Source organism: Lineus longissimus, chromosome 19, assembly GCF_910592395.1.
Source record: "Lineus longissimus chromosome 19, tnLinLong1.2, whole genome shotgun sequence".
In the NCBI taxonomy this organism is placed as follows: domain Eukaryota; kingdom Metazoa; phylum Nemertea; class Pilidiophora; order Heteronemertea; family Lineidae; genus Lineus; species Lineus longissimus.
In genome coordinates, this window is record NC_088326.1 from 9,040,686 (window position 1) to 9,066,396 (window position 25,711).

Genomic DNA, 25,711 nt, shown 5'->3' on the forward strand with positions numbered 1-25,711 from the left:
GGTAAGTGCCTCATATACTCGGGTTTCGCTACGTCCACTGTTGTAAGCCAGTGTATGTGTTTATTTTGGTAGGCCCACGACGGAAGTAAGTTTCTTGATTGATTGACCAGCAGCATCAATGGCAATAGTGGCTTGAATAGAAGGCCTAAAATTTCCCCCATTACGGGCCTAGAAATGTGCACTATGTAAAGATCTGGCTCAACGTTCGAAGTGAGAAACTAGAGTAGTATATAATTATCGTAACTGCCTGTATTGGAATGTAGTTTCGTTTCGGTTACATTGTGATGAAATTATTCCATTACAACCACAATGGCAGTTGTCAATGTCTATGAAATAAACCTATACACCCGTCAGGTTTTTCAAAACGGTCGCAAAGAATAGGAGTCATTCGAAACAAGAGCATGGTCTCTGTCAACACTATTGGTTGAATCGTAGGCTGACAACATTAGTCTGCATTGATGACACTCTGATCATTGATTGAATCCTCGCTTTATTGGTATCAAAATAAGGAACGAGAGTTTACAATCCCCGATCACACCCCAAAAAAAGGTCATCGGTTGACTAACGAAGCACCACTGTTCAATGGATTTATAGTTGAATGCGATTGAACTACGTCATTTCCGATCGGGGATTGTAAATTTTAACCCAAAAGAAAAATACTGCTTTACCCCTTATGATTATGACCTGAATAATCTTATTATGTCTGTTTTGAGCTCATGTCATCACTCCGCTGTCCTACTGTTATTCGCCGTCTGTCTTTGTTTTCGAGTCCAACATCACTGTCTGCCAATCTGTCAACAGTTTATGAATTGATTATATCTCTATTTTTGAAACCAACACAACATGCACAGTAGGAGTGTATTGTAATTATTCAAGGCGGATAAAAAGGACAGGTTATTATTCAGCGCTTTATAATGTGCAACATCTTAAAGCGCTTAATGCCCGCCATTCACGATCAAATTTAATTTGACCAAAAAAATATGACCAAAAAGTTTGATCGTGAACGACGGGAAATTGGATGAAATATGTTCCTAGGATAAAAATTGTTGTGGATAGAACCGGTCCTATTTATTTAGTACGATTCGGAAATATTGGATCGTGAGCGGCGGGATTGGATTTTTTCTGTACGATTAACCGTTTGAGTCAAAGTAGCCATTTCAATATTATCGGGCCATCAATCAATGAACAGATCAATTAGATGGGTTTTTTTTCAGGTGTGACGCGCATTGGCGTTTTTAGTAACAATTAAAGCATGGTCTTTCACTATACGAGCTGTCCAAATAGGTAGGCCTATTCATATACTGTACCGATCCTTTGTGAGCCGGGACAGCGACAAAGACAGTTAATAGTTATAATAATGAGTATTATGCGCCAAGAAATAATTCAGGTACACTCGCACCATACCTGCACACTCGGTCGAAACGCAGGCTTGTACCAAGATGGTTTGGACACAAAATGCTGTAGATGTGTTGATCGAAGAGTATAGGGCTCGCAACAATTGCAGTTATGGCTGCACATGCAGCAGCTGCCGCAATCAGTCTTGACTGCACGGGAGCCATATTGGAAAAGATTTGATGAAATAAATCCATCGTGCACGACGGGCGGCTGAACTAGAAAATTTGACACAAAAGTTTGACCAACAGATTTGACCAAAAAATTTGATCGTGAACGGCGGGCATTACTGATACAATTGCTCTTTTGCCAGATACATATGTAGGCCTACAATCTAGGGTCGAGAAAACAAACCATCTTCACAATAGATCTTCACGGTTGTAGACGCCAGACAATGGCGCGCGAGGGATCGTCTGGCTCCATTGACCGTAAACACCTATTGTAAAGTTAGTTTGTTTCCCGACCCTAGGTGTTACAGGCGTACCTGGCAAAGGGCCTTCGTGTATTGTTGTACGTACATTTGACATTTTTCTCAAATTAGCCCCACTCCCCTCTACTCGCCCACACCAACCGGCCCCACTAGGCCCCACTCGGCCCCACCCGGTCCCACTTCACCCTTTCCCAAGGATATTCATGGTCATTCCCAAAGTTTCTAGAGTCCACAATGAAACAATAAGAAATGACAACAACACCACATTTTCTCCCTTTAAAATGAAGAAATCTTTAAAAAAAAAAGTTTTCGTAACTATATACAAATACTGGTATTCTCGGATGCATATTTTGAATTTTCTTCTCCATCATATCTCTGTTTATCAAGCCAATAAACATAGCAGGTATTTTTTTAACATCCTGTATTACTGCATTTTCGGAGGTTTACAGTTCCATTGATAGTTCTAAATCAAATTTGGTATAGCCATAATCAATGTATCCGACCTAGGCACATGTGTCATAGCTGCAGGTTTCAAAATCATAAGTTTCTCAACGCATTACAAATCAGTGGAACAGCTCCTTTATTGTGCCAGTGTTCAATGTCACCACGGAATGGAAATTCTAAAGTTCTTGTTTCGGTTTCCGATCAAAGACAAAATTATTTTATTCGAACGCGATATTGCAATTGGTTGTAGTATTCGCAGTTAATCTGGCAAATGAAAGAGGTGACGGGTGATTACATAATATGCTGTCTACTGCCGACCTGAAGAACTACAAAAGTATTCACCATGCATGAATGAAATTGCTAACGAATAAAATAATTCTGTCTTGATTGGAGACCACGCCTAAAGCCTAGTTCATACTCCGACGCACGACCGCCCGCGACCGACGCACGATCAAATTCTCGACGCCGACGTCGTGGTGTTGATTCATACTTTCGCGTGCGAAGGCGATGGCCATCGGCGTCCGGACGCGCGTTCGGTCGGCGTGCGATATTAAAGAGTTCAACAAATTTGAACTCTCTGCGTCCGATCGCGGCGTCGTACCAATGAATGATCACTTTTCTGGTCATGGGACCAAGGACTCATGTTTATGCATATTTTCAAAGGCGCCTAGTTCAAACTGGAAAGACGGGGAATGGGAATAGATTACGTCGTTTTACGCTTGAGCTTCCTCACATAACGAAGTTAAAATGTCGGACGCAGAAGAGCTACTAATATGTGAAGTAAAACGTTACATACATATCTCGTCGGTGGCGTTTCCTTCGCAGCCTGTAGAGGACAGCCATTGCCTGGACATTTAAAATAAGCAGTGCGTCCTCCTCCATTTTGACGTGGCAGAATGGTATAATCGCGTGAGCATTCATAGTCACGCGATACGACGCCTACAAAATCGTGCGATGGCATAGGCGACCGACGCAGGACGCTGCGTTCGACGCCGGCGATGGTCGTGCGTCGGAGTATGAATCCACCTTTAGAAAGGGTCGGTTAGATCTTCTCTTGCAGTCGTTACTCAGAAAGCAAGGTTGATTTCCTGTTATGATATCAAGAACTGATTTGAGGTATTAAAAAAGATAAAGGAACGGATAGCTCGATCGCCCTAAAATAACGACTTACCTCAGGGTCGTCAGATTGTCGTCTGTGGGTAGTCATGGAGGTTTTTAATATTGATATCATATATTATCGTATCATAATATCAGGTGGAACCTCCCTTAGTGGACACCTCTGTAGCAAGACACACTCGCTCTCTGAGGAAATGCGACTTTCGTCCCAGAAGGGTTGTTTCTATAGAGTTTGAGCTCTAAAATTCGGACACCCACCACAGAAGACAGCATTCGCAGTACTAAATGTGGTCCCAATAGAGGGGTTATCTGTATATTATTGTGAATAGATCAATACAGTCATTTCTATTGCTAATACCGGTGTGAAATGCTAGTCCTCCCGGAATCTAAGTCCGGTCCTTTTGTTAAGGTGAATAGAGTCGCTGAGTTCTTTTGTTGAAGATTATGTAGCTAACCCTAACCAAACCATTAACCATATTCGTTGACAATTCACAGTTATTGTATGATTCCTGCATTCCTAGGACGTCCATTCCTTTAACACCGGGCCAATTCCAGGTTTCATTTTTCTCTCGAAATACCTCAGACACTATTGGTTCCGTTCGGATGAGCAAAGGCCTATGAGAGAGAGTGATTTTCGTCCCAGGAAATGCAGAACAGTTGTTTTTATACAGTTTTAGCTCTAAATCTGGACACCTCCGTGCATACAGAGGACAGAATCTTCTGAAACATGGGTGGTCCGAATAGAGAGGTTTTCTGTTTATTGTGAATAGATCAATACTCGAACAGTTATTTTCCATTGCTAATACCGGGAAGTCCTAGTTTCGCTTTTCCGAAATACCTGGTAGGGGTGGTTTCGTTCGTATCAATTGTATTTGGCTTGACTTGTAATGAAAGAGTAATAAAAAGCATTTTCCTGTTCATCATAATTTACATGTATATAACACGACCAAATCTCTAGGCCTATTGTAACTTCATGATGTGTTTATTTTTGAGACCAACATCACTTTCACTTCCCCGCATCTGATATGCTCAGACGTGATCCGATTTCCTTGCAGTTTAACTTGGTTTTTATTGATCCTGGCCTCAAAACCAAACAGGATTTTAGCATTCTCAGTGCAGAAATAAAGAAAAATTCTTCAGAAAAGTCTAATATTCATTTGGAAGGGACGAAGGGGCACCGCATAGGTGATACTTTCTTTCTGGATATTTCTTATTCATTCTTGGCATTTGCTTGATTTTGATTCGAAGACCAATGAATAACAAATTCCAAGAAATCCAACCAGTAGTGCACCCCTTAGGCACATATTCCATAGAGGTATACGGTATACTACACTATACGCGAACAATGGCTTCACAAAGGGTGCATGACCATGAAACTATTGTTCGCGTATAGTATAGTATAGGGTATAGCTCTATGGAATAGGTGCCTAAGGCACCTTCCCCATAGAGCTATACCCTATACTATACTATACGCGAACAATAGTTTCATGGTCATGCACCCTTTGTGAAGCCATTGTTCGCGTATAGTGTAGTATACCGTATACCTCTATGGAATAGGTGCCTAAGGCACCTATTCCATAGAGGTATACGGTATACTACACTATACGCGAACAATGGCTTCACAAAGGGTGCATGACCATGAAACTATTGTTCGCGTATAGTGTAGTATACCGTATACCTCTATGGGGAAGGTGCCTATGGCACCTATTCCATAGAGGTATACCCTATACTATACTATACGCGAACAATAGTTTCATGGTCATGCACCCTTTGTGAAGCCATTGTTCGCGTATAGTGTAGTATACCGTATACCTCTATGGAATAGGTGCCTTAGGCACCTTCTCCATAGAGCTATACCCTATACTACACTATACGCGAACAATGGCTTCACAAAGGGTGCATGACCATGAAACTATTGTTCGCGTATAGTATAGTATAGGGTATAGCTCTATGGAATAGGTGCCTAAGGCACCTTCTCCATAGAGCTATACCCTATACTACACTATACGCGAACAATGGCTTCACAAAGGGTGCATGACCATGAAACTATTGTTCGCGTATAGTATAGTATAGGGTATAGCTCTATGGAATAGGTGCCTAAGGCACCTATTCCATAGAGGTATACGGTATACTACACTATACGCGAACAATGGCTTCACAAAGGGTGCATGACCATGAAACTATTGTTCGCGTATAGTATAGTATAGGGTATAGCTCTATGGAATAGGTGCCTTAGAGCCCAAGCGATACGGTCATATCAATTACGAATGGACTATACCAAATAGCCCGCCATGCGGGTAGGTTGAAGCGGGCTATACATTGATAGTGGTAGGCGCGAAAGATCTTAACACAATTGAAGAGTACACTGAGGGGCTCGGTTTGCACCAAATTATTTTAGGCCGTTAAAGGACCATTGGCAATTTTAAGGGCAACATTACCCAGCTGTCGGCTGCCCAGTCACCTCCTATTCTACATAACTAGTATCCATCAACAAATCGCACAAAAAAAGGAAAAGTTCTGATTGAATCATCGCTTTTCCGATATTGACTCCGATTTGACCCGAGTTAGCTCTCCACGCATCGACTCTTTCCACGTGGAACGATGCACTAGTAAGGCGTTTCCTGGAGCTATGATCTACCCCTTGACGTCATGGTGCTGATATCGATTTTTCAAGATGACCGGCCAAAGAAACTAAAATCAGGATGAATCTCATCGCGCATTTCTCATGTGAGACACCCTACAGGTCTAGGTTTTCTATTCAAATCATCTCCCATTTGGCCAATTAACATTTATTGTGCAATGACTGGCCATGGTCTCATGATATTTAGAATATATTTAGATATTTAGGCCATGCCAATCACGTCAGCATCCCCAGAATACCGAAATAACATTTCGGCTTTGGCAGAAAATACGTCATCGAATGCTGGTGCCTGGTAGTAAAATCACATTGTTTATACTCATACGCATCCAGTCCCTCCTCGTTCATAGTATAATTTCAATTGACGAGCTTATTGAGTGATAAGATAACAAATCGAGCACGGAATAAAATCTGCCCAAAATGGCCAACCTCAAGGAAGTAACGGTTAAGTTCGGAACAAAAACGAAGTTGGTCAACATCGACTTCGAAAGTTTGAAGAAAACTAACGAAATCATCCGAGCCAGACTGCAACTTAAACAAAGGTTTGTCCTCCAAGCGGATTCCGAGGCGAGGGGCGTATTATACGACATTGATGATGATCAGGATTTGGATCGTTTCAAAGACTGTGACAATTTTGTGGTTCTTTTGTCTGACGACAGCGAAGCATCTTTTGCGTATGGATCGACTCTGGGGCCTGATCGTCCTGGCGAAGCTGCATCATTCGGCTTTCCACCCGCTTATGAAGAAAGCGTAGAACCAGCGACTGAGGTGAGTAAAAAAGCTGTTAGTACTCTAAACTGTCAATTGAACACATTATTTCGGTGGCACTTTCAATCGCATAGGCCCAACTCTCTAGCGAGTAGGATCCCCTCGGCCGGATTTGTGGAGGATACATGTTGTCATACCACTGTTCGTTTGCCACGAGCATGTTCGTTTGACGAATTGACACCGAACTGGAGGTATTGGTTGTTTCACCAAAACCGCCAAGAGGGAGCTAAAATGTAGACTAAAAGCGGTTATGGTGAGACAATCAATACCGACTTGGACAGTGAGGTATCAATTTCTATTCTCAAACATCTCAAATTAAATAACGAATGATGCGATTTAAAAGCTTATTGACATAATTTGCACCAAGAAAGCGGTTTTGGTTGCCGAACCAAAACCGCTGAATTCAAAACGAGGTTTAGTAGGCGCATCATGCATTTAACTTCAGAATAACGGAGTAAGTGTTGAAAACAGTATGTAATAGAGCCTAAAGGGTAGGTGACATCGTGAATCGTAGGTAGCTCGCTCGATCTTTGGAAATGACTTGTTCGTTCTTTATGTCACGAATGACAAGAGAAAAGTGACAAGTTACCTATAAAAAACGCGAACTTAATATAACACGAGCCTTACCCCTTGTCACTTCATGATGTGTTTTAAACCCTAAAGTCTGTTGCGTATGCTGGTTCAACAGTGAGTGACAGGTGACAGGTGACGTCATGAATTCAATGTACACCTTGGTATTATCTACGAATGTTTTTGCGTGTAAGAGTTCCCCCTCCAGCAGGGTGTTTACTCACCCCCCGCCCCCCCCCACCCACACATCCGATATGTAAACGTGAATGCCCATTCCATTCTTAGCTGTAACAGGTTATTGGGAGGCCGAATAAAGGGATAGGCATTCACGTTGGCGTTTCGGGGATTTGAAAACCCTGGTATATCAGCGCTCGAATGGGCATGGTTGTTGTTCTGTTAGTGATCGCCGTTTTTGCGTGGGGAACAATATGGTAAACACTAAAAACGATGTGGGTCACACTGACAGATTGGCCGGTTGTTTGAAATGTCTTAGATAGGATGTCCGGAGAATAAAGATTATTGTATGCTCTTAATCTCTGAGCCATTGATGGTCATGGCCTTATAGGAACCATCCGTCAGAATACTTCAGTACAATAGGTCGGACATTTTTTTCCTGGGGGACATTTCCTACTTCTTCACCGGTGTAAAAGAAATGCAAGTCCCCCCGGAATCTAAGTCCAGTCCTTTTGTTAAAGTGAATAGAGTCGCCGAGTTCCTTTGTTGAAGATTATGTAGCTCACCCTAACCAAACCATTAACCACATTCTTTGACAATCCACAGCTATTGTATGGGGTCCTGCATTCCTAGGACGTCCATTCCCTTTACACCGGCTTTGGACATTGCAGATTACAACCAACACGTCTATTACTGAATCAGGGGTTTATTGTCTTCTGTCTTTTTTGGAAACAAGATCGATCACATGTCGACCATGCCTTATCAATCCACATCAATTCAGCTCGGCCTTTTTTCGAAACGGCAAATTAGTGATAAATGCCAACTGTCCCAAATTATCCCTCTGGGGTTTGTTTACTTCCTTGTCTGGAATATAGTGCTATTTTATATGACGGAATTTGCATTGTTTTTCGGCACCAACTCGTGATTATTCTATTTCTGTATCTGACGTGATAGCTTTATGCGTAGCCAGAAATTCGAGTAGGATTTCGTTGCTGCGAATTATAAGAACAATTCATGGTCAATTCATCCACCAGTCTGCACTCCCCATGGGACCCCCACCCCTTAAATTAAGATACTCCCAACGTAAACTGCATTAGTAATACAGTCATATTAATTCTGGATAAATGCTTAAAAATGTTCTAATGTCTTTCGTTTTAGGACCGGAGCTGTGAAGTCAGTCGCGAAAAGTCCTTTGAGGTTGAAATACACGGCGTCATGTACCCTGTCAACGCAGCACCCCCGCCGGAAAGTAGCGTCGTTCAGAGAGAGATGATAGAACTGGTTTCAGCCTTCGATATTCCCGGCATCATCCGGCAGATTGACATCGTGGCGATGTGTATGCGAATTGCCCTGTATGGTGTAATCGGGAAGCGCCATTTGGAGCTAGAGGTTGTTGAAATGCAGGCCAAGGTCGATGACCTCTGCAACATCTCCGCCAAAGCGGTGAAACAATACGGAATGAAAACAAGAGATATTCTGTCTGCAATGAAGTACGCGATTGGGTGTCTGAATGAGGGTTATGAAAGCATGGCTTCGGACCATTTCAGGAATATCGTTCAAACAAGTGAAAAACTAAAAGATACTTCAGCGAACCTCAAGACTTTTCTTGAGGACTTACAAACGATTGTGCAGGGCGTTTGCAGCAAGGTCACCAAGGAGAATTCAGCCCACACCGAAGAACACGCTACTGTTGAAGCCGAAGTCAACTCTGACCGTAAAAAAATGCTTGAGAAAAGGCAACAGCAGGCAGAATTGGACAGGACAGAGGCAGAGGCACGGTTTAAGGTAAATATCTAGTACGTCACAGGTCGGGGCGAAAGTCAAGTTGGGCACATTATGTTTATTTGCCCTTGCCGGGCTAGGCCTGGCGACCTCCATGAAAGCTGTTCGTGGAGGTCGATGGGGCTCGACGATTTGCCTGGATAACCCTTTGATAAGACTGTTAACAATGAAAATTTAGCCCAAGGTGCGAGCAGGCTTTGTTTAAAGACGATGCACCATGTGTTGAGCTAGGCCTCAATTCTTTAGGAAGTGACTAAGTGTTATTCTCATTATTTTTTAGGCTTTAACGGCAACAGGAGACAACTTACAGAGGGTGAAAAATGTCTTGGACCAATACAAACGGGGTTCCTGTACATGTGAGAAGGATGAATGCTGTAGGAATTGCTGCAGTGGTAAATTCCTTTTATGTCGCCACACGCGTCGGTACCACTGTGTGAATTCGAAAACGACTGAGATGCTGCAATTCGTCACTGCCGCTGAATGCCATCTGCTTGATCGGGAGCTAATTGGCCGCATCCAGGCACTGGAGGAAAGAGATCAACTACGAAAAGCTGAAAAAGAGGCTTTCGAGGAATTGTTGAAGTTTACTGAGGCGCTGAAGAAGGATGATCCATTGAAAGATCCTAGCGACTCTATCCAGGATGCTCTCCGAGGGGCAGAGACTGGCCTGAGGACCTTACGATCAGCTGTGCAGCGTATTATAAACTTCTGGGACGACCTGGGGGTTCAGTCCGAGTCTGTCATCACCTTTGGTGGCGGGTCTTTTGGTCAGATGGAGAAACAGTCGGATGAGGAAGAAAGGGAGAAGTTCTTCAAGTCACGAGTCTTCCAAGTTGGCACTGTGGAATACCTTGGAAAGTAAGAAGCAGGTTGATTGTTCAGAAGTGGGTTTTCGAAGAGTAGTGATGACATCAGTCTCAATAGTCCTGGCTTGGGGTTGCTTCCTTGCTAAGCCATCACAGAAGAACCACAGCTAGAGTTTTGCACGTCTCGTTGCAGCGTAGCTAGGGGAATAGTCGGTCTTAAGCGCAGCAAACTTTGCAACTGGACCATTTTCTTAATTACTGGTGTGGTAGTCTATTGTTGAATGTCCGATTCTCCTAGAGGGACCCATATGTCAGGACAAAAGTGACTTGAAATATTTCGTCCCACCAACACAACGCGGCAGGAATACTACACTATCTTCTAAATCTTTTATTGCATATTGTATTTATACGTATTCAAACCGCGTATTGAGAACCCCAGCTTAGACAATGGCGTCACCCGTCAGTATCGGCCGAATTATCCCAAATCACGGGATATCGGGACACTTGTGGACGCCAGTGGAAAACCAAGGTCCTTCGCTGTTTTATCTCTTGTCCCCTGATTTTCTCCTGAGGGTCGGACATCACTTTCTCACCTGTCTTTTTTCACAGGTGGGTTGCCTTGCGAATGATGTGCGAGGCCTTCACAGAGGCCATGGAGCCGATCCAAAGGAACCTTCAAAGCAGTATCGCAGACAACCCCAGCAGGAAAGCGGCATTGGAGAGGATGCCCGAGCTGATTCTCGCTTTGGAGAAGAAGGTATACCTGAGCGGACAATATCGGGTGGGAATTTTTTGGAGAAATAGATTAACCTCTCTTGGCCAATACATGCCGCTCCATGTAGCGCTAATTAATATACTGTATTCTTTGATATTACATCTTATGCAAGACTTTTGGATATGGCTTTAGTTTTTCTGGTTGGCCTGAGGTACATGTTGCATACGTTGTTAGCAAATAAGCTAATTTAAAAACTTAGAAACTCAAAACGTTCCTCTCTCGTTTTCCTATTTAATTATCATTTTTACTTTATTCAAGGTTGCTGAGAGGAGAGACACGATCCACGTTGACCAGAAGGCCGATGCTGAATTGCTGAAATCATTGATGTCCGGGGTTGTGAAGAACACGTAGACTGACAGGCAGCTGTAAAATGTTGAAATGTCCTAGGATAGAGTCTCAGGGGGACAGACGAATCTAGGCCCTTTAATCTCGGAAGAATTGACCGTCATGGTTTTTCGAGAAGCATATATTTAATCCACCACCATACATGGGACACTTTTTCTAGGAGGACATTTCAGACTGCTACACCTGTTAATAACTGCTGTCCAGTGACTGACTTAAGATTGCACGTCTTGCACATGGCCGGCGTTTAGGCCTTATGGGTGAAACTTTTATTTAGTATGATTGATTATGGTTATGAAATTCCGTGGTGTTTGATTTAAATTTCAATACATCCCAGACTAGTCATATCCAGACAAAGTCACAACCAGAAGTCTGGGATATTATAACTAAAAGACTTGTAAATTCAACGTTTACTAGCATGAACACATGACACCCTTCCAGGTTGAATGTAATGGACAATTGATTTCGTCTCATCCCAGTCTTCTGGTTGTGACTTGGTCCTCAAAAGATTGACTTTGTAGTTTATGGAAATAATCATTAACCGCCACGGAAGCTCTGTTCTGACATCGTGTTCTTTTAATGTCCGAACGATATCATTCTGGCATCATCGGATTATCCCCGAGTCGTTCAGATCGGAGAACCTGTAGTGTAGAGGGCGTGCGTGACGTGAAGCTCCTTCCACACATGCCATGACTCAGTTGATGGTGTTTGTATCCAGAGGACAGCACGCGTGTCGTGAAGTAAAGCTTTTCTTGCTAAATCAAATACTGGGTATTTGGAACGATAGGAAATACTGCCGGGTGGTAAAGGTTCGTTTCCAAATGCCACTGCCCTTTTTGTCTGCAGTGCATAAAATACTGGGCCGATTTCTTCAAAGTTTGGTTTTTCTTCAATCTAATTCTGGGACCCAACACAATATCCAGGTTAGAGACTTTAAAAAGAAGTCAACGTAGAACGGTGGCTGGGAAAGGACATCGAACTTTTTTTTCTGGCGGGACGACTTATTAAGTCGGGAGGACGACTTGCAAAAACAAAAAACGAAAAAAAATTTTTTTTTAGAGAAAATGTTTTTTCTTGCATTTTGCCGTCTTTTTTTATTATCTCGGGGGGACGACTTAGTAAGTCGTGGGGGGGACCACTTACGGAAACGAGTCTGGGCTTATTTTACTTGCATGATGCGATTGTCCGCACTGATCATACTCCGGTATGCCGCCCGCACACTGAGATATTCGTTTGAAGTGAAAGCACCTCAGCTTGTTGCAGCTAGCCTCTCAGGTTCATCCTGAAATACAATCTTTGATTCTCCCCGGAATCGAACTGTGTAAGCCAACAGTGTTAACCACCAGCGGCAGTATTTATCTTGCTATACCTGGAGAGCAGGGGTTTATATCAGTTTTGCTGGAGGTCCATGGCAGGGGTGTTTGCAGGGGTACAGGGCAGGGGTGTTTGCAGGGATATAGGGCCATGTCAAGTGTTTATGACCGTTTGACTTTTTGTTTGACCTTGTCCCTGACATTCTGAGGATGCACGCTGCAGACGAAAGGGAAAAAACGTTCATCATTGTGCTGTGGGGCTTTATATTAGGCTATAAGTTGGTATAGCAGGCCTATTTGCAATCACAAGCAGGGCGCCGGGCCGACATAGCTACGGACTAGCAGATCCATGCCCGTGGTAGTCTGGCCAGATGAGCCAGGGCCTAGCTAAGCCATGGACTCAGCTCCCAAATCAAGTAGGCCTATACAAAATGCAGGGTAGGTCCCTGTCGTTTCAATTCATAAATGAACGTGATCGTGACTGAACTTCCTCATCAACACGGTCACAGACAATACAGAACCCACCTACACTCTTCACTCATGGCATCATGCACTAGTTCTTTTATTGCCTCAGTGCAAACAACAGGCATTCTCTCATTCTCTGAAGGTACAGTCCAACAAATCGAAGCATATTTTGGCGTTTTGCAAGACTATTTTTCCAAAAACAATGAAGGAAATCAAAATGGAGCTTGACTGAAAATGAGGCTGACCTAATGTGGCACTTTGTTTAGCAATCAATGAAAAACATGCATCAGCCAATCAGCATCAATGTCAGAGCAGGGGTGTTTGCAGGGGTTCATGTGCATTTGATCAAAGTCAAAGCAGTGACGTTTGCAGGGGCAGAGTTTATCAAAGTTAGAGCAGGGGTAATTATATGTAAGCACTCAATGTAATCTATTGATATGTTGAGACATTTAAAACAACCAAGGTACAAGTTCCAATAATTGCTTGTGTACTTATAGTGTATTAATATAAAAGTGTCTGATTTTTTTCATCATTGAATCTACCCGTCTAGTGTGAGAAGAGCACAGCCATACATGGGCTTGACCACCAAGGAGGGATTCTCAATAGGTACACAGTTCATACTTGAAATGAGTATAGCAGATCACACATTTTGTATTGTGTATTTGTAATAGCACTTGGTGAAAAAGAAACCTGCCACTGACACTTTTTCAAATAATGGACTATGCCAAGATCACTTTGGGAGGGAGGGAGGTTTCATTGCTATGAAATTGGGATTCTGGCCAAAATATCAAAATGCGCTGTGATTCGCACACCATTTCTAATGGAGCAAACATCTGAGTCGAGGCTGCAACGAATGCTCCCCCTCATTACTAAGAGGAAGATGCCACCAACAACCTCAAGTAGCATCTATTTTTATCTGGAGCTGGTCCAACTCGGGTAGATTTGCGCGGCATTACAAAAACACGGAATTTCGCGGATTACGGAACCAAACTCGTTTCCAAAATCCTGGGAGATATTGCACACGGAATCACCGCAGACACACGCGGCAGGGGTATATTCGTTGTCACATGCGAGTGAGAGGCCTCTCCTCCTGATCCTCGCATCATGAATGCAAATAAATGATAGTACACATGTACAGTGTGTACATCAGGCCTACGGTACGTATAGTGTCAAGTATGTAACTCGCTGTCTACTGTACAGGTGGTTGTCGCTGCACTACATCATGGGAGCTGTGCAAAGGGACACCCTGTCAATGGTACACAACAACTGAATGAAACTTAAAAACGAAGAGGGAAGGCACATAATAATATGATAAACGCGGGTGTGGAGACCACGAGGAAGGTCGGGGCTGAAAAATGAATGCTGCGCGCCACACTCAAGTCGCATTTCGGTCTCACGGCATTTTTGGCGGCTTTTTTGGATATAAAATGAAATGAAATGCGCTAAGTATGAAATTAGAACTACAACGGCTTCCCGTACAGTTCCTTGGCTTCCCATACAGGCCGTCTGCAGTCTCAGTCCACGATCCGTTCCGTAGTCGGCGGAAATCCGCGGAATTCCGTGTTTTAGTAATGCCGAGATTCACGTGATATTTGGCAATAGACATGCAGCTGATAAGGATGCATGTGGCCAAGCAAGATAAATTCTGCCGGTCATACACTGCTGCCACCAGACTATGATGCTCCTGGAAACACAAAAGGACATGAAAACTCTTCTCTGGGAAAGGAGGCGAGACAAAATGAGCATTCGATTCTGCATTAGAAAACATCTGCAAAGACGACATTTTCAACTGCTGCGAAGTTGAACGATTATTGATGATAGGTTATCGCCGTCACTAAACATCCTAAATCTTCTTGTGATTTCTGCTGATAAGTCCGAGGTTTTTGAAGAGGGAGTTGTTGCTTCAACTGTGTATGTGCGGGGAGGGCTTCTCAAGATGGTCAACAAATGGACAAAAGGTAACTTCAGTCAAAGAATTCATCAGCGAAAGGGTAAATGAACGCAAATTTACAATGCTTAACTGTGCGTCCTTTACTTACGAAAGCCCAGGAGGCTACTGAAATTCGAAATCCGAAATTTAAAATCCAATATTAACCACTCGGAGGAAAGCTTACAAAAAAAGCTAGGTGTTCATTTCATACCAGTGTAGCATATATACATGTATAAATAGCTCAACGTACATGTAGGACTAATGGCATTGACTGGTTCCCGTGTACCCTCCAGATCAACGAGGGGCTGTATTGACAATGTTCTATCTAAGTACTGTATTAGCAGTTCTACCATGTCTACACAATACTGCTCGTTTCAATATGAAATTGACAAGGGGCCGGTAGCTCATCAAATTCAATAATGATACATTTTTTCATACTATTGACACCTAATTCTGAGCAGCAAAAAATCCCCCTTCTTGATCCATCCTGTAAATACTTCGTGCAGAGTCTCGATCCATTGCCATCCTTTATACTTAAACAATCGATGCAGCATCTCTTTTTACACTTTATTGACGCAATATCTTTCATGTTTTCTGACGAAGCAATAATAGCAGGACACCAACTATCAACGGGCGATTCTGCCATCTCGTTTCAACCGGAAAAACGGCATACGAAGAGCTACGAATGACGAAATACAGAGTATGTCAATGTATACTATTCAGAAGTATTAAGGTAGCAAGAAGGGGTGGGCGTTTGTGGTTTCTGAGTGTGAGGGGGTATAGTGGTGTCTGTTGACTGTGCTTAAAGAGAGACTAGGCATGATGCCAGTCTCTCTTAAAGCACAGTCAAGAGACATGTGGTTTCAGTATTAGGTCTTTCATTGTAGAAATGCGAAAATGTAAGCAATTTTGGTTAGGTCCGTCATTTGTTATGACCAAGTAGCTTCTAAAGTGACTCACCCACACACTCCCTTGATAACAGCGGCCGCCTCAGCGCCACCACGCGGGGCCTAATGGTATTAGGCTAAGTAGCTTCGTGCGATATGCACCATTCTGGGAAAACTCAATGAGGAAGTATGCTCATTAGCATAATATATTCTTAGCTCCAGCTCGATGTAATCCTGCGCAGTGTTTCTTCGGCCCAGATACATTGTGGTGGAAAACGTCCAGTACAAAGAACGCCTGGCTTGCGCCAGACTAATAAGTGAAGAAGGTCTGGCTGCGCGAGACTACTGTGATAAAAATGATCATTGCAGAGACTCTGTGTCGTAGGAATTTACTTTTTACAATTAAAAATGCTCTAAAAAGACGATAAGGAATGATTATTTATTTACATTTCCTGAACTGCATACCTTCTAATTATCACTTTACATAAATAGGTCGGCGTTAAGTCGCGTGCTTTTCCTTTCCTCGTGACAATATACAGCAAAATAGTTACAACCCCATAATCGCGCTATAATTCCATAATGAGATCACGGTGACCCGTGATAAATGTTTCGCCAGCTTCGAAATTTTGCCGCTACGCGGCGCGTTTGGTCCTTGCGTCGAGGATTAAGGAATTGAACCCGAGGCGGAGGACCTTGGTTGAGTTACCAAGACACTCGAGGGTGGAGCTAAAATACAGTCCAAACCCGAGCCGACAGGCGAGGGTTTGGACGAAATTTTAGCTCCACCCGAGAGTGTCTTGGTAACTCAACCAAGGTCCGAAGCCGAGGGTTCAATTTCTATTCTAAAATACCTCAAACTTAAAAAGATAGGCCACGAAATAACTTGAATATGTGCAAATTTGGCAAATTCCATCCATCGCCTGCCCGGAGCGCCGGTAGCGCCGTTGTTTACATTATGTTACGGCAGCCCGTATAGGAAGTCCGGATCGGCTCGCTCAAGTGACGCTAAAATCCGCGCAAATGGGCTATTTGGAGCGTTTTTCTCAGCAAATATGTGTAGTGCTCATTAAAAAACTTAGGGTGGTTGATGCTTCCTTGGCTGATTTGTGTTTGAAGCAGTGTTTTGAGAGCCTCAAACTTCTGAAGTGAGCTGTGTGCATGGTTCCACATTTTAGTGCATCCCGAGGGAACTTTGGTAGAGCATCTTGGTTGCGTGTCCAAAACACTCCACTCTCAGAACGAGGCTTATGCATTTTCCATTTAAAAGTTGACTTTACGGTACCAAGGTATTTTAGAATTGTTTTTCAAAGGTTCTCTGATTGCTTCTGCTGCTAAGTATGAACACCGATTTAGTACGTGTCGTGTGAATGTATTCGCACATATGACTTCATGATGACACCACAGGCAATCATACTCAGTCCTTCGTCTTTCGTATTGGTTGCGAAACCTGCCTATCATTGCAAAACGTATTGCCATGACACCATCACTTTACCGTCATTCAACTATTTTGTGAAATAGTTCAGGATACCGATTGACACAACGTCTATTTGGGGAACTTCCATTTTTGCGGAAAAGCGACACCAAACGTCTATTTGAGTTATACACAAAAAGCTGAAAACACGACAATATATGTTTATTTGAGATACGAGCGCCACCAAACGTCTATTTGAGTGCATGTCTATTTGAAAGCGACACCAAACGTCTATTTGAGTTATTAACAAAAAGCTGAAAACCCGACAATAATATATGTTTATTTGAGATACGAGCGCCACCAAACGTCTATTTGAGTGTATGTCTATTTGAGATACGACACAATATGTCTATTTCAGGTACGTCTCCGTTAAAACGAGCGCCACCAAACGTCTATTCGAGTCATAACACGACATAAAATGTCTATTTGAGACAACCTCTATTTATGCAGAAATAACCGCCCATAACTGTCCTCATAAAAGAAGAGAAATATGTACAAAAATGTTTAAAGTAAGTTAAAAGGTTTTATTTTGGTATGAAAAATATTGATCGATAGAAAATCTTCACCTTTCTTCTTCTGACATGTCTGGCTTGGTTCACTGCGTGGTATTAATCGTCAGCAAGCCAGAGGACAAGGAGATAGAGCTTCAACACGTCAGCAATGGCTACCCGGGTTGGATCATGAAAGACCCCAAGTCGAAGCAATACAAAGAGACGGAACAACAGCCTTACTTGAATGCAGCCATTACCTGAGAGTGCGAAGAAGAAACGCTGCCCAGTCGTTATCCCCTTATCGAAGGTTTCTCTGAGGAGCTACAGAGAATCTTCAAAGGCTACAATATCCTGGCCTATCTGAAGTCCACTACCACTCTGAGGCAGTTACTTGTACATCAGGTCACGGGCCAAGTATATCACATTGAGTGTGAGGATGGTCCGGCTTTATAGATCGGGGAAGCGGAAAGATTTCTCAAAGCTTGATTTCTTGAGCATAGACGCCCTAGCCCCACAACATCGGAGGTGCCGCGTCACGTACACACGGCCGGATCGAAACAAAGTATCAACATTAGTTTTGCTAAAGTGTGGGAGGTTGAACCGAGGTGGTTTGAACGAGGCAATCACTTTAAAGAGCAGCCAGTCCGACGCCGAACAAGAACGCGGCTGACACATCCTCTCACCCATCTGAAACTATCATCCGTCACTTGGACGTTCGTGCGAACATGGTCTCAGATGAAATCGACAGCATACCTTTCTCCAGAGTTTCAAAATTAAAAAAACTATTGTGACAATTTTATCACTGGCAAATGTTTATGCAGCGGACGATTAACTTTTGCTTGTTCACCCGATTGATTAGAAATGTTCAAGCAACGCCCTTAGCCACTGTGCTTTCGTGTTTCTCACGATGTGTCGCATTTTGTTTATGTCATCGGCCTCCACGTTGGAGGGTAATAATCAGTATATGTGAACTGTTTATCCAATTTTGAACCAGGCCTTGCCGGTGTTTGGAAATAAATCACTTCTCCATTCGCCAGCCATCCAGCCCACCATCCGAACGATCCAATAGACATTATGGTGTGGTTGCAATGCGCCAAGATAGCGAAGTCACGCTCCGGTGTACTGCCCTCAACGAATGTGACATCACCACTTACATTTTTCAGTGCTGATTTGGTCCAGTGAACATCATCTGAGCAGGCGATGAATTTTACGTATTTGAATTTATTTCGGTAAAAGTCCATAGCTCTCCTAAAGTATCCAGCCTCTGCCACCCGATAACCATAGGGGTGGTTAATCATATCCCCACGACGAACATGCACTCCAACATAGACTATCTCCTTTTTGAGATTCCCGGGTATCCTTTTTAAAAAAGCTGAAGCTTTCTCACGTAAATCTTGTTTAAAGATTAATTGCTTTCTTAAAGCCTCATCACAATTGTTAAAATATCTCCAGGATTGGAAATAACCATGAAGTCGTGTCACAAATCCGTTTTTCTTTAGCTTTTCAACGCGATTATCATATCCGCACGACTTTCGTTCCCCGAACTGCACCAACCTAGTTGCATTTTGCTTAATAGTGTCTATTCTGACAGGGTCCTTTATCGTAAACATTTTAAATAGAGTGCCATTCTCTACAAATGGCTCAAGACTGTTCATAGACGCAATACAGAAAAGGCTTGCAAACTGGAAAATATTGTTCCCGATGCGACCCATCCAATTTATGGTGACCTTGCCGCTGAATTCTCTAGCTGGGTCCCTTGTTGTTAGCCCCCCTGGTGATAGTGAAGGCTTGACGGTGAACCGATTATTTCTCTCGTCTGTTTTATTGGCCAAATTCCCAATCCTCTGTTTGCCACTGGACTTGGGTCCAATGTGTTTACCGGGCGTTGCCAGCTTGAACGGCGTTATGAATGAGTACATGCATATTAAGTAGATAACTACTACCGTAATTAAGCGTGGGATTAGCCACCTGGGTTTGGATATCCTACAAACCTGCGACAAAAAATCTGGAAAAAAACAAAGACGACAAGAGTCAGTTTAGTGCGCACCTGGCATTTGATTTTATGCGCGTTCCATTCAGACAAAATAAAGTCAATCTGTAAAATACCAGTTTATGCCTGTTTTTTTCTTCCAAAAGGGATGAACAGTCACACAAATTTAGCGTCATTGGCGAAAACTGTGGTGTCATCATCATCATCATCAGCATCGTCATCATCATCATCGTTGAATGGCTTCGCTAACTGATTATATCATTCCTTTTGGTTGGTTTCCGGTTGGCGCACAATCTATCCTACTGCATTCATCAGATTCAGATTTTGCCAAGAACAGCAGAAATTTAAGTTTTATCAATTTGATACCCACTCACAAGTGTTAATTAGCACTAATGACATACCCGCCTTGAAACGTTCTTTTCACTCATGTCCACATAGGCGTGCCCAGCGCTACAAATAGAATATTTCGTCTGCTTTATTTACTTTTTTTCTCGTACGTCGTTAATTTGGTTGATTTCCAGTTTGGCCGTGTGACTCGCAGGCTGGCCGAATGACGTCTCCCAACTCGGTTCCTGTTGGTGCGCGCAACCTACTTTTCGACGTCACGAGTTCCGAGAACGACTCGAGTTGAACTGGGAGTGGGAGTGGGAGTCGGGACGGTTCGCAACCTCTCTAATAGCGTCATGTATGGGCGGTTATATCCGCAAAAAAGGACGTTGAAAAACAAGGTGGTTGTATATGAGTTTTTAAACGAAACGCGAGGTCGTACTTTTTATAGACTTTTGGTTGCGCTGGCAACACGTGTTCGCAAAGAAAAAATAAATCAAGATGTAACTTGTGTTGTATATAGGACTTTCAAAGAAGATTTTAGATTCGACCCATATTAAAAAACAAATCCCTTAGATAAAATGGATACTGTGTGTAGATTCCGAACCGGGCCTCTACAAATTCAAAGTGTAAGATCCAGACTATTTCAAAATAACATATCAGAATCAGTTTGTCATCAATTCTGTGGTAAACCGGATATCTTAGATGAAGTTCATTATTTTTTATCATGTATTGGGCTAACCCAATTAAGAATGTCATACTTCCCAATATTGGGAAACATACCTGAGCAGTTACAAAGAAACTATTATAAAACCTTTATAAACGGCAAAGGCCTATCTCCCTTATTAAACCTGTCAACCTTTTGTAAAGTCATCATGAATTCTCTGTCATAGCCATATTGAAAAGAGATGTATTTCTGTGTTATCCTCATTGTCCCGCGAGGGAATTTTTGAGAGGAATAAATTATTATTATGATTATTATGATTATGATGTTTTTTGAAACAAGGTCGTACTTTTTATAGACGTTTGGTGGCGCTGGCAACACGTGTTCGTATGTTTTTTGCCTTGAAACAAGGTCGTCCTTTTTATAAACGTTTGGGGGCGCTCTTGAAAACTTTGTTATTGCTATTAGCGAAGAATTTTGTTATTGCTGTATGTAAAGCGACGCGCGATCGACATTCAGGGCTTTACGATGATGTCACAGGCCTTGCTGTTTAGGCCGAAGTTACATAGACCTCATTCGTTCATTTCCCAGGACTCATTTTCCCCTTTTGCTTTCGTTCCCCTGTAAAAGCACGGCCTTGTGGCGTACATTCACCGAGGAATGAAAGAAAAACCCGGAAAGCGACTCGTGGTAAATGAACGAATGAGGCCTATGTAACTTCGGCCTATCGCCTGAATCGTATTCTTCCCGAGGTACACATATCTATAGAAATGGATGTAGATCTGATAGACAATGCTGTCTTCATGGTCGAGTAGAGTCTCTCCTTCGAGACTCAATAAATGTCGTTGTGCACAGTTCAGAAGTGATGGATTGCAAGAGCCCCCGGGCCACAGGGTACAAAATTGCCGTCTGACTGGATTTTTACGAGCGCCACCAAACATTTATAAAAAGTACGACCTCGTTTCAAAAACAAACGAACACGTCTTGAGAGCGCCACGAAAAGTCTATAAAAAGTACGACCCCGTTTTAAAAAAACAAACACGAACACGTCTGCTGGATTTTTGCGAGCGCCACCAAACGTCTATAAAAAGTACGACTTTGTTTAAAAAAACATGCGAACACGTCTTGCCAGCGCCACCAAACGTCTAAAAGAAGTACGACCTCGCGTTTCGTAACCTCCTCGTTTAAAATCACGTATACAACCACCTTGTTATGCAACATCCTATTTTTGCGCATGAACAAAATTTGAATTGGCCGCTGTCACCTCTGAAAGGCTTCGCCTCGGCCACTTTATTCTTATACGACTTTTAATTGCCCCCTCCCCCCCCCCAACCTCGCCGTAGGGTAAACGTATATGTTCGCCGATTTTCGAACATGAAAGATTTTGTTATACTAAATCTGACAGTGCATAACAATAATAATAACCAAATTCGTATATTTTATGAATGAAACAGGCAACTCATATGAGAACTAACAGGCAACAATTTTTTCGCGTCATATAGAATATGTTTAAGTAAAACTTTTCAGTTTATTCCAGCCGAAGACAGGATTATAAATAAAATCGTTTAAAATTAGGCCCAGCGGCAGTGGCCGATCAGTGCCACCCGCGGAGCCCAATGGCAACAGGCTAAAGGAAGGCACGTGTAGCCCATGTGTTGGCAGGAGTCGAAAGCGTATTTCTAGGCGGGAAAATCGTTGGTACATGCCAACAAACTCTTTTAAAATTAATAAAACTCGTACTTTCTACTGTGCTGGGGTAAAATCGATGCCTGAGAAAAATGCAACCCATTGTGCGCGAACCGAAAACCAACGAAAAGGAGTCTTATGATAGAATCAATAAGCAAAAGCCACCCTTTTAACTAAGGATCTTAAAATAATCCTGTAAAGAGTGTGTATGTACATATGCAATGAACTGGATGATATCTAATCCAAGAATCTTACAAGATTTCCGGCCTGGGAAGGGCAATGCATGGATGATGGTTTACTTCTCCCTACTTACCTGTTAACCAGTTCTTTGACACAATTTCATCATTGTCCATCACCCAGTCTTGTTTGCACACGTGTTTTACCCGTTTTATCAGTATGACCTATTTACCTGTGGATAAGGGACCGGTAGTAGTTTTAAGAATCATGTAAGAGACTACTGGTACCATATTATGGTGGCTTTTATTACACAAATTTGACAGATAAGATGGCTCAACAAGTCTCCAAATAGCAAGCACTAGGTTCTGTTTTAAATACAACACACGGCTTGTCCGTGAGCCAAAGGCTGATATTTCCCTGATCCTGGAAATGCCTGATAAAGAAGTAAACAAATGAGACACATGCACAAAATAAGTTGGGATCGAACTTTTTACAGGTCTGAATTTTCCACACTTGCAGAGCATTGATACATTTGAAACATGGTTCAGGTGATCAGTATTGAGTGTAGAGAATGTTGTATCCGGCATTTGATGTCATTATTAAAAGTAAATTTTTCAGAGACACTTTTCTGACCAAGGTACACTCGGGGTATCTGTAGCCCCTATAAGTAGCTAAACATATCCTGTCATAAATCATAAAAAATCGAGTTTATTAAATTCTTATACCCGAATTATATTATTTGATCATAAATCTATCCGATTTAGATACAATGTTAACCCTTTACGTACCAACAATGATACATTTGTGGTTTCATACTAGTTTATCTAAAATCATTTCGAAATAATGTTCATATTTTCAAAGTTACTGGTGTCTCTAGTTAAAGCCTCACCATTGACTAGATAGCAGCACTTCTCATGGTTAATTGCATTACCATTAAGTGGTGCCAGCTTTAGTTGGGGTTGATGCATGTCCAATTAACTGAAACTACATTTGTGACCAGCTCTACCAAAACTTGGCGCTTGTCGCATCTGAACTTGACAGGTTGATACGGACTTGTTGTTAATTTCCCTATTGTAGACCTTTTGTGAAATGTGACCAAATCAGTTTCTAATAGATTTCACAAAAGGTCTACAATAGGGAAATGAACAACAAGTCCGTATCAACCTGTCAAGTTCAGATGCGACAAGCGCCTAGTTTTGGTAGAGCGAGTCACATTTTTTAATGGCGCCCGACAAGACCGTTCATCAGTTCAGAATATCACAAGCTGTTGTCTGACACAAGGTGTCATATACAAAAGAGCTGATCGATAGAACTTAGTGTTTTTACACCAGTTTAACTGCACTGATTTACGACAATGTTGTTTAGATTGTTGGTAAGTGATTGCATCGAACATCACTTAATATATTCAATAATGGTTTGATACCAGCAAAATATCGTTGTCAACCTAGACTGGAATAATATTGAAAGCTTTATTATCGATAAAGACCATAAACCTGTGAAAATATGTTCTCATACTACCACAAGTCTTGTATTGTCTCTCAGAGGCAATGTTTTAGATTAAGTGCGCTGAATTACAGGCTGTAAAATTGGAAGAGGTGCCACTACAAGATGCAGGCCGGTTTTAGTGAATCTGCCTGGAAATATCTTGCGTAAGCAAAGTTAGAGGTGAAAAAAGGGGCTACAAATACCCAATTTTGCCTTATGGATAATTTGTGCTTGTGATACTACAAATAAAGCTGGAATTGAGTCAGCATATGTCACAACTGCATAATGGAAATTGACTTGTGGAAACTCCTCCATGTGGTGTTGAATTTGAGGTGAATGGTCTGATCATGGTGCGATATCGAAAATAAATTGGCGCATTTCGACTGAACGACCATCTTCTCAGATGAATCATGACTTGAGAACACCACCACGGTCGCTGGTCTGACAGTAGGTATGGTGCATTTTGATGTGCATTTTTTTAATGTTGAACAAAAGGTACAAAAGCGCGTAGTATCCATGTATTAGTGTGTACTGAATATCAGTTACCAATGAAAAATACGTGTTTAATCCTTTAAGGGTTTTTTAATCCTTTATAAAAGTTCGGTACATATTCTAATTAATGACCCGATACATGTGACAATATCGATCATGATATATTGAAAAGAGATAAACTTATTCATTTATGTTTTTGCCAACGTATCAAGTATCATTTTACCAAGTATCATTGTGCTCTGGCGGAAGTTGATACACAAATATACTGTCAACTTCATCACCTTTTTCTAACCTTGACCAAAGCGCCGTTTCTGAAAATCTTATTTATAACAATTGTAGAATCTTTAGTCTAACTTCACGCTTAATTTCAATTTATTTTGAACCTCCGAATTGCTACGTGTGAAAACGTCACTTACCCTGAGAATCTAATGTTCCGCTGTAAAGTTCTTTATCAGTTTTGTTTCATCTATTTCAATTGGCGTCAAGACACGGCTTCTTGGAAACTCGCTTGGCTTCAAGCAGACCCTCAAACCCAATGCTGGGAAGATTAATATTTATAAGCGGTCGAATCAGGACAATCTTTTGCCCATACAATATAAACCAAGTTCAGCTAATGCATCCACTCTTTTACCACTAGTGACGAGGTTCTCTCGACCGCAACATCTGCAGAAGCTTAATCCAGCAACATAATGTGCCAGAATCAATGCGCCCGCAGTGACAGTAAAAAACTAAACATCCATTGCCGCCTGTAACATATGTGATGTAGAAGATCAGCCTAGATAACACCAGGAGATAATAGAAGAAATTGATGTCGTCAGATTTTACAAAAGGCAGACAACAGTGAAATGAACAAACAGTCCATCTCAACCTGCCAAGCTCAGAGCGACATGCGAGTGGTTTTGCTGGAACGGGTAACATATGTGCCAGAATCAATGCGCCCGCAGTGACAGTAAAAATTAAACATCCATTGCCACCTGTAACATGTGTGATGTATCTTAAATCTTAACATAGACCGTGACATGAATTAACAGCGGCCTGCAGATTCATTCGTACAAAGTCTTATATCAACAAAAAGGATAGTTGCTTCAGTTAAGTT

At 42.2% G+C, this 25,711-nt stretch overlaps 2 protein-coding genes across 2 annotated transcripts; one reads left to right on the forward strand and one right to left on the reverse strand.

Annotated features, from left to right (window-relative positions):
* The first annotated feature begins 6,353 nt into the window (after window positions 1–6,353).
* On the forward strand, window positions 6,354–13,462 carry LOC135503185 (uncharacterized). Its single transcript, XM_064796623.1, has 5 exons — window positions 6,354–6,788; window positions 8,691–9,317; window positions 9,595–10,172; window positions 10,730–10,877; window positions 11,154–13,462. The coding sequence occupies exons 1-5, from the start codon at window positions 6,441–6,443 to the stop codon at window positions 11,244–11,246; spliced, it is 1,794 nt and encodes a 597-aa protein (XP_064652693.1). The 5' UTR covers window positions 6,354–6,440; the 3' UTR covers window positions 11,247–13,462.
* A 3,151-nt stretch (window positions 13,463–16,613) lies between these two features.
* Window positions 16,614–25,173, reverse strand: LOC135503343 (galactoside alpha-(1,2)-fucosyltransferase 2-like). The gene is made up of 3 exons (XM_064796887.1): window positions 25,032–25,173; window positions 22,775–22,870; window positions 16,614–19,799 (listed from the first exon to the last, which is right to left on the reverse strand). Exons 2-3 carry the CDS (start codon window positions 22,812–22,814, stop codon window positions 18,718–18,720), a joined length of 1,122 nt encoding a protein of 373 aa, XP_064652957.1. The 5' UTR covers window positions 22,815–22,870; window positions 25,032–25,173; the 3' UTR covers window positions 16,614–18,717.
* Between the last annotated feature and the right edge of the window lie 538 nt (window positions 25,174–25,711).